Source organism: Lampetra fluviatilis (genome assembly GCF_964198595.1).
Source record: "Lampetra fluviatilis chromosome 45 unlocalized genomic scaffold, kcLamFluv1.1 SUPER_45_unloc_1, whole genome shotgun sequence".
NCBI lineage: Eukaryota > Metazoa > Chordata > Hyperoartia > Petromyzontiformes > Petromyzontidae > Lampetra > Lampetra fluviatilis.
Window position 1 is genome coordinate 577,077 of NW_027620425.1, and position 9,620 is coordinate 586,696.

Consider the following 9,620-nt stretch of genomic DNA (forward strand, 5'->3'; position numbering starts at 1 on the left):
CACACAGACACACACACACAGACACACACACACACAGACACACACACACAGACACACACACAGACACACACAGACAGAGACGCTGTCGCTGACCGGCGTTGAGTTGACGGAATTTGTTGCGCAGCTCAACGGGCGAGAGCCGGTACTCGTCCAGACCGTCACCCCAGCGGATTCGCTCCGGCACCTCCAAGTCACCGCCCACCAGCCACTCGCCACTCTCCAGCACCATCTGGGGGAGATGCGGGGTAGTGTCAGAGTTGTTGTGGTGGTGGTTGTTGTTAGAGTTGTTGTTGTGGTGGTGGTGGTTGTTAGAGTTGTTGTTGTTGTGGTGGTTGTTAGAGTTGTTGTTGTTGTGGTGGTTGTTATAGTTGTTGTTGTTGTGGTGGTGGTTGTTGTTGTGGTTGTTGTGGTGGTGGTGGTTGTTGTCACCTTGATGTAGGGGTGTTCCTTGCAGGTGGTGCCCCACTGCCGGGCACAGCGCTCCTCCTTGCGGTGCGGAAAGAACTCCAAATTACGGAGCACAGCAACTTTCACCCCCTGCGACACACATACAGACACACACAGTCAACCACGTTATGTATGCCGATGATTTGATAATAGCTGCTCATTCAGAAGAGGAGTTGGAGATGCTGCTGCTGAGACTGGAGCGTGCCACTAAGAGGTGGGGCCTTACCATCAGCCCCACCAAAACGAAGCACCTGCCTGGGTATTTTGTACCATCGGGCACTCCACCCCCACAACTCCCAATCGGTGATGGGGCAGTAGTGGAGAGAGTGGAGAGTTTCGCATACCTGGGCAGTGTGCTCATGACCGGCTCCGGTTTAATAGCAGAGGCCTCACTCCTAATCAGTCGAGCGGCAATATCTTTTCATCAGTTGCGTAACACTGTGTGGAAGCTACCTGGTCTGTCGCTCCGCACGATGCTTCAGGTCTTCTTGGCCACAGTAATTCCCTCCCTTCTCTACACTTGCGAATCGTGGACCCCCCTAACGGAACATCTTCGCCGGTTATAAACATTTAGGCTGGCCTGCCTACGATCAATCCTGGGTTAAACCAGGCTGGATTGTGTGAGGAGCTCACAAATCCTCGAAAGATCTGGACAAAGTCCCATCGGTGAGCTCCTCCGGCAGGCAAGGCTGCGTTGGCTGGGTCATGTAGCCCGCAAGCCCAGCCACCGCATGCCTAAACAGCTTTTGTTCGGACGAATCGAGGGGGCTAAACGGGCGCGGCACGGGCTAGAAAAGAGATGGAGTGATGTGGTACAGGAGGACGTGGAGCTGAGTGGACTTGCCGATGACCGGTACCAGCGCTGTCAAGATTGGCCTCTGTGGAGGAGGCTCGTGAAGGACGCTACTGGGCAGTTGGAGGCAGTCGCCCTCCAACAACAACGGAGGGCGGAGGAGCAACGTTCACAACAACGAGCGGAGCACCGGGTGGCTAAAACACAGCAAGTTGACACAGTAGGGGGCACAGGTGGTGCATCAGCCAGTCATCTCGGTCATCTCGGTCAGTCGACCCATGGCACCTGCTGGGTCTGCCCCGTGACCTCCTGCCAGCGGGCGTTCGACACTTCACGTGGCCTCAAGGTGCACATGGCCTGGCACAAGCGTCGTGGTAACGTCACCGCCACTTAGTGGCGAATGGCGGTTGTTGTTGTTGTGTGTGACGCTGTGTGTGTGTGACGCTGTGTGTCTGTGTGTGTACCTGTGTGTGTGTACCTGTGTGTATGTATGTGTGTGTGTGTACCTGTGTGTGTGTGTACCTGTGTGTGTACCTGTGTGTATGTGTGTGTGTGACACTGTGTGTGTGTGTCTGTGTGTGTGTACCTGTGTGTGTCTGTGTGTGTGTACCTGTGTGTGTCTGTGTGTGTCTGTGTGTGTGTCTGTGTGTGTGTCTGTATGTGTGTGTGTCTGTATGTGTGTGTGTGTACCTGTGTGTGTGTGTGACGCTGTGTGTGTGTGTGTGACGCTGTGTGTGTGTGTGTGACGCTGTGTGTGTGTGACGCTGTGTGTGTGTGTGTAACGCTGTGTGTGTGTATGTGTGTGTACCTGTGTGTGTGTGTGTGTCTGTGTGTGTACCTGTGTGTGTACCTGTGTGTGTGTATGTGTGTGTGTACCTGTGTGTGTATGTGTGTGTGGCGCTGTGTGTGTGTGTATGTGTGTGTGTGTGACGCTGTGTGTGTGTGTGTGTGTGACGCTGTGTGTGTGTGTGTGTGACGCTGTGTGTGTGTATGTGTGTGTGTGTGACGCTATGTGTGTGTGTGTGTATGTGTGTGTACCTGTGTGTATGTGTGTGTGTGTCACGCTGTGTGTGTGTGTGTACCTGTGTGTGTGTGTGTATATGTGTGTGTGTGTGTGTGACGCTGTGTGTGTGTGTGACGCTGTGTGTGTGTGTGACGCTGTGTGTGTGTGTAACGCTGTGTGTGTGTATGTGTGTGTACCTGTGTGTGTGTGTGTGTCTGTGTGTGTACCTGTGTGTGTATGTGTGTGTGTGTGTACCTGTGTGTGTATGTGTGTGTGACGCTGTGTGTGTGTGTATGTGTGTGTGTGTGACGCTGTGTGTGTGTGTGTGACGCTGTGTGTGTGTGTGTGACGCTGTGTGTGTGTGTGTGACGCTGTGTGTGTGTATGTGTGTGACGCTGTGTGTGTGTGTGTACCTGTGTGTGTGTGTGACGCTGTGTGTGTGTGTGACGCTGTGTGTGTGTGTGTACCTGTGTGTGTCTGTGTGTACCTGTGTGTGTGTGTATGTGTGTGTGTGTACCTGTGTGTGTGTGTGACGCTGTGTGTATGTGTGTGTGACGCTGTGTGTGTGTGTGACGCTGTGTGTGTATGTGTGCGTCTGTGTGTGTGTGTGTGAGGCTGTGTGTGTGTGTGTACCTGGTACACGAGGGCGATGGCCGCACCTCCCTCCAGCCGCTGTTTGTCCTCCGTGGAGACGGGAAGCACCACAGGGACAGACAGATTCATCACCCCGCCTGTCAGACACCGCAGATAGACACAGAGTAGTCGGTGAGTGGGTGAGTGAGTGGGTGGGTGAGTGAGTGGGTGAGTGAGTGGGTGAGTGAGTGGGTGGGTGAGTGAGTGGGTGAGTGAGTGAGTGTTTGAGTGGTGATTGGGTGAGTGAGTGGTGAGTAAGTCAGTGAGTGAGTGTTTGAGTGGTGAGTGAGTGGTGAGTGAGTGGTGATAAGTGAGTGGGTGAGTGAGTGGGTGGGTGGGTGGGTGAGTGAGTGGATGAGTGGGTGGGTGAGTGAGTGGGTGGGTGAGTGAGTGGGTGAGTGAGTGGGTGAGTGAGTGGGTGGGTGAGTGAGTGAGTGAGTGAGTGGGTGAGTGAGTGAGTGGGTGAGTGAGTGAGTGGGTGAGTGAGTGAGTGACTGGGTGAGTGAGTGGTGAGTGAGTCAGTGAGTGAGTGTTTGAGTGGTGAGTGAGTGGTGAGTGAGTGGTGAGTGAGTGATGAGTGAGTGGGTGAGTGAGTGGGTGGGTGGGTGGGTGAGTGAGTGGATGAGTGGGTGGGTGAGTGAGTGGTGAGTGGGTGGGTGAGTGAGTGAGTGGGTGAGTGAGTGAGTGGGTGAGTGAGTGAGTGAGTGAGTGAGTGAATGAGTGAGTGGGTGAGTGTGTGAGTGAGTGTATGAGTGGTGAGTGAGTGGTGAGTACCATCGAGCAGGCAGTTGAAGTGCAGGCACTGTAAGTATTCCCTCTCACGCATGAAGCCGGCCAGAGGCGTAGCCCAGCCCTCAGACAGCACCTGCACCCACTGCAGGTCCAACTGCACACACACAGACACACACACATATATATACATACTACACAGATACACACAGACACACACACATATATATACATACTACACAGATACACACTCACACACACTCACACAGACACACACTCACTCAAACACTCACCCACTCACTCACACAGACACACACATATATTTACATACACAGATACAGACAGACACACACTCACTCACACAGACACACACTCACTCAAACACTCACCCACTCACACACTCACTCACACACTCAGTCACTTACACACTCACACACTCCCCCACTCACTCACCCACTGCCCCACTCACTCACCCACTCACTCACCCACTGACTCACACACTGACTCACACACTCAAACACTCACTCACTGACTCACCTACTCACACATGACTCGCTCACTCACCTACTCACTCACCCACTCACCCTTTCTCTCACCCACTCACCCACTCACCCACTCACCCACCCACTCCCCCACTCACTCACCCACTCACCCACTCACTCACCCACTGACTCACACACTCAAACACTCACTCACTGACTCACCTACTCACCCACTGACTCGCTCACTCACCTACTCACTCACCCACTCACCCTTTCTCTCACCCACTCACCCACTCACCCACCCACTCCCCCACTCACTCACCCACTCACCCACTCACTCACCCACTCAAACACTCACTCACTGACTCACCTACTCACCCACTGACTCGCTCACTCACCTACTCACTCACCCACTCACCCTTTCTCTCACCCACTCACCCACTCACCCACTCACCCACCCACTCCCCCAATCACTCACCTACTCACCCACTCACTCACCCACTGACTCACACACTCAAACACTCACTCACTGACTCACCTACTCACCCACTGCCTCGCTCACTCACCTACTCACTCACCCACTCACCCTTTCTCTCACCCACTCACCCACTCACCCACTCACCCACCCACTCCCCCACTCACTCACCCACTCACCCACTCACTCACCCACTGACTCACACACTCAAACACTCACTCACTGACTCACCTACTCACCCACTGACTCGCTCACTCACCTACTCACTCACCCACTCACCCTTTCTCTCACCCACTCACCCACTCACCCACCCACTCCCCCACTCACTCACCCACTCACCCACTCACTCACCCACTGACTCACACACTCAAACACTCACTCACTGACTCACCTACTCACCCACTGACTCGCTCACTCACCAACTCACTCACCCACTCACCCTTTCTCTCACCCACTCACCCACTCACCCACTCACCCACCCACTCCCCCACTCACTCACCCACTCACCCACTCACTCACCCACTGACTCACACACTCAAACACTCACTCACTGACTCACCTACTCACCCACTGACTCGCTCACTCACCTACTCACTCACCCACTCACCCTTTCTCTCACCCACTCACCCACTCACCCACTCACCCACTCACCCACCCCACTCACCTCTGTGATGCTCAGTGTGGGCAGGCCCTGCATCTCGGCCTGCAGGGCGCTCACGGCGTTCTCAGCTACGAAGAGCTCCTTCACCTCCACTGTGGCGGACATGGGCACAATACCCTGTGTGTGTGTGACACAGTGACACACACAGTGAGTGACACACATAGTGAGTGAGTGACACAGTGAGTTACTGAGTGAGTGACTCAGTGAGTGACTGAGTGAGTGACACAGTGAGTGAGTGAGTGAGTGACTGAGTGACTTGAGTAACTGAGTGAGTGAGTGACTGAGTGAGTGACGGAGTGAGTGACTGACTGACTGAGTGAGTGACTGAGTGAGTGAGTGACTGAGTGAGTGACTGAGTGAGTGAGTGATACAGTGAGTGACTGAGTGAGTTACTGAGTGAGTGAGTGACTGAGTGACTGAGTGAGTGACTGAGTGAGTGTTTCACCCCCTCCTGCAGGAGCTCCACGATCCGCATGACACACTCGTCGATGGTCGTCTCGCTCGTCTTGAGCACCAGGTCCGGAGTCTCCGGCTTGTCGTACGTCGAGTCAATGCCGGTGAAGCCTGCGCACAGACGCACACACACAGTGTACACAGTGAATACACACACCCAGTGTACACACACACACAGTGTACACAGTGAACACACACACACAGTGTACACACACACACAGTGTACACACACACACAGTGTACACAGTGAATACACACACACACACACAGTGTACACACACACAGTGAACACACACACAGTGTACACACACACAGTGTACACACACACACAGTCACACACACACAGTGTACACAGTGAACACACACACACAGTGTACACACACACACACAGTGTACACACACAGTGTACACACACACACAGTGTACACACACACACAGTGTACACACACAGTGTACACACACACACAGTGTACACACACACAGTCACACACATACAGTGTACACACACACACAGTCACACACACACAGTGTACACACACACACACACACAGTCTGTGCGGTCCCCCTCTTTGAGAAGGGGGACCGCACAGACTGTAACAACTACAGGGGCATCTCACTCCTCAGTGTACCGGGAAAGGTCCTGGCAAGGATTATTCAACATCGCCTTGCTAGGCACGCTGAGGAGAGGCTTGCGGAGCCCCATTGCGGTTTCAGGAAAGGGCGGTCCTGCACAGATGCCATATTTTCTGTCTGTCTGCTACAGCAGAGGTGTAGGGAATTCCAACAAGACCTACATCTCTGCTTTATTGACCTGGTCAAGGCCTATGATACCGGTTAGAAACATTGAGGCTGGCCTGCCTACCATCCATCCTGGGTTTAACCAGGCTGGATTGTGTGAGGAGCTCACGAATCCTTGAAAGATCTGGACAAAGTCCCATCGGTGAGCTCCTCCTGCAGGCAAGGCTGCGTTGGCTGGGTCATGTAGCCCGCATGCCCAGCCACCGCATGCCTAAACAGCTTTTGTTCGGCCGGATCGAGGGGGCTAAATGGGCGCGGCACGGGGTAGAGAAGAGATGGAGTGATGTGGTACAGGAGGACGTGGAGCTGAGTAGACTTGCCGATGACTGGTACCAGCGGTGTCAAGATCGGCCTCTGCAGGAGGCTCGTGAAGGACGCTACTGGGCAGTTGGAGGCAGTCGCCCTCCAACAACAACGGAGGGCGGAGGAGCGATGCTCACAACAACGAGCGGAGCGCCGGGTGGCTAAAACGCAGCAAGTTGGCACAGTAGGGGCACAGGTGGTGCATCAACCACTCGTCTCAGTCAGTCGACCCGTGGCACCTGCTGGGTCTGCCCTGTGACCTCCTGCCAGCGGGCGTTCAACACTTCACGTGGCCTCAAGGTGCACATGGCCTGGCACAAGCGTCGTGGTGACGTCACCGCAACTTAGGGGCGAATGGCGGTTGTTGTTGTTGTGTGTGTGTGTGTGTCTGTGTGTCTGTGTGTCTGTGTGTGTCTCACCCTTGATCTCCCCGGCTCTGGCCTTCTTGTAGAGGCCTTTCACGTCTCGTTGCTCACAAACCTCCAGCGGAGCGTCCACAAAGAGCTCAAAGAAGGGCAGCCCAGCGTCAGAGTGGATCTTACGGGCATTCTCACGGTCCTACAGAGACACACGCACAGAGAGACACACACACACATAGATATAGAGACATAGACACACACACACATAGACATAGACACATAGACACACACATAGACACACACAGATATAGACACATAGACATACACACACACTGAGTGACTCACCGAGTGACTGACTGAGTGAGTGTGTAACTGAGTGTGTAACTGACTGAGTGACTTGAGTGAGTGACTGACTGAGTGACTGAGTGACTGACTGAGTGAGTGACTGAGTGACTGACTGAGTGACTGAATGACTGACTGAGTGACTGACTGAGTGAGTGTGTAACTGAGTGTGTAACTGGCTGAGTGACTGACTGAGTGACTGACTAACTGAGTGACTGACTGAGCGACTGACTGAGCGACTGACTGAGTGACTGACTGACTGACTAAGCGACTGAGTGACTGACTGAGTGACTGACTAAGCAACTGACTGACTGACTGACTGAGTGAGTAACTGAGTGACTGACTGAGTGACTGAGTGACTGAGTAACTGACTGAGTGACTGACTGACTAAGCGACTGACTGACTGACTGAGTGACATGAGTAGTTACCCGCTGGTAGGGAGATATGAACGAGGTGATGCACACCAGCCCCGCGTCAGCGAACAGCCTGGCCACCTCTGCGATGCGCCGGATGTTCTCCTCGCGGTCTCCCGGCGTGAAGCCAAGGTTCTTGTTGAGGCCGTGGCGGACGTTGTCACCGTCCAGCGAGTAGCAGGGGATGTCGTGCACCACCAGATACTCCTCCAGCGCAAAGCCCAGGGACGTCTTGCCCGCTCCGGACAGACCTGGCGGACACACGGATCGCGTGTGGGTGTCTCTGTGAGTCTCTGTGTGTCTCTGTGTGTCTCTGTGTGTCTCTTTGTGTCTCTGTGTGTCACTGTGTGTCACTGTGTCTCTGTGTCTTTGTGTATCTTTGTGTCTCTGTGTGTCTCTGTGTCTGTGTGTCTTTGTGTATCTTTGTGTGTCTCCGCGTGTCTCCGTGTGTCTCCGTGTGTCTCCGTGTGTCTCTGTGTGTCTCTGTGTGTCTCTGTGCGCCTCTGCGTGTCTCTGCGTGTCTTTGTGTGTCTCTGTGTCTCTGCGTGTCTCTGTGTGTGTCTCTGTGTGTCTCCGTGTGTCTCTGTGTCTCCGTGTGTCTCCGTGTGTCTCTGTGTGTCTCCGTGTGTCTCTGTGTCTCCGTGTGTCTCCGTGTGTCTCTGTGTGTCTCCGTGTGTCTCTGTGTCTCCGTGTGTCTCCGTGTATCTCTCTGTGTCTCTGCGTGTCTCTGCGTGTCTCTGCGTGTCTCTGCGTGTCTCTGCGTGTCTGTGTGTCTGTGTGTCTCTGTGTGTGTCTGTGTGTCTCTGTGTGTCTCTGCGTGTCTCTGCGTGTCTGTGTGTCTATGTGTGTCTCTGTGTATCTCTGTGTGTCTCTGTGTGTCTCTGTGTCTCTGTGTCTCTGCGTGTCTCTGTGTGTCTCTGTGTCTCTGCGTGTCTCTGTGTGTCTCTGTGTGTCTCTGTGTATCTATGTGTGTCTCTGTGTCTCTGTGAGTCTCTGTGTGTCTCTGTGAGTCTCTGTGAGTCTCTGCGTGTCTCTGTGTGGAGAAGAGATGGAGTGACGTGGTACAGGAGGACGTGGAGCTGAGTGGACTTGCCGATGACCGGTACCAGCGGTGTCAAGATCGGCCTCAGTGGAGGAGGCTCGTGAAGGACGCTACGGGGCAGTTGGAGGCAGTCGCCCTCCAACAACAACGGAGGGCGGAGGAGCGACGCTCACAACAACGAGCGGAGCGCCGAGTGGCTAAAGCGCAGCAAGTTCTAGATTTGAAGTTTTGGTGACTGCAAGGATTCATACTCTTTGTTTTTTTTCGGTAAAGTCACATAGGTAAGAAATTAAAATAAATTAAATTAAATCACGACGTTTCGGAAGCAACACAAGCCATAGGGGGCACAGGTGGTGCATCAGCCAGTCATTTCGGTCTTCTCAGTCAGTCGACCCGTGGCACCTGCTGGGTCTGTCCCGTGACCTCCTGCCAGCGGGATTTCGACACTTCACGTGATAGCCTCAAAGTGCACATGACCTGGCACAAGCGTCGTGGTGACGTCACCGCCACTTAGTGGCGAATGGCGGTTGTTGTGTTGTTGTGTATGTGTATGTATGTGTATGTGTGTGTATGTGTGTGTGTATGTGTGTGTGTGTGTATGTGTGTGTGTATGTGTGTATGTGTGTGTGTATGTGTGTGTGTATCTGTGTATGTATGTGTGTGTATGTGTGTGTATCTGTGTGTATG

General features: G+C 53.7%; 1 protein-coding gene across 1 annotated transcript in view; it reads right to left on the reverse strand.

Annotated features, from left to right (window-relative positions):
- Positions 1-9,620, reverse strand: part of LOC144953817 (bifunctional 3'-phosphoadenosine 5'-phosphosulfate synthase 1-like) — a 50,822-nt gene that overhangs the window by 6,550 nt on the left and 34,652 nt on the right. The window contains exons 3-10 of the mRNA XM_078884464.1: positions 7,907-8,142; positions 7,197-7,335; positions 5,669-5,787; positions 5,227-5,340; positions 3,651-3,762; positions 2,877-2,974; positions 430-537; positions 94-229 (exon numbers count right to left, since the gene is read on the reverse strand). Coding sequence (XP_078740590.1) covers positions 94-229; positions 430-537; positions 2,877-2,974; positions 3,651-3,762; positions 5,227-5,340; positions 5,669-5,787; positions 7,197-7,335; positions 7,907-8,142 — 1,062 coding nt within the window. The remainder of the gene's footprint in view (positions 1-93; positions 230-429; positions 538-2,876; positions 2,975-3,650; positions 3,763-5,226; positions 5,341-5,668; positions 5,788-7,196; positions 7,336-7,906; positions 8,143-9,620) is intronic.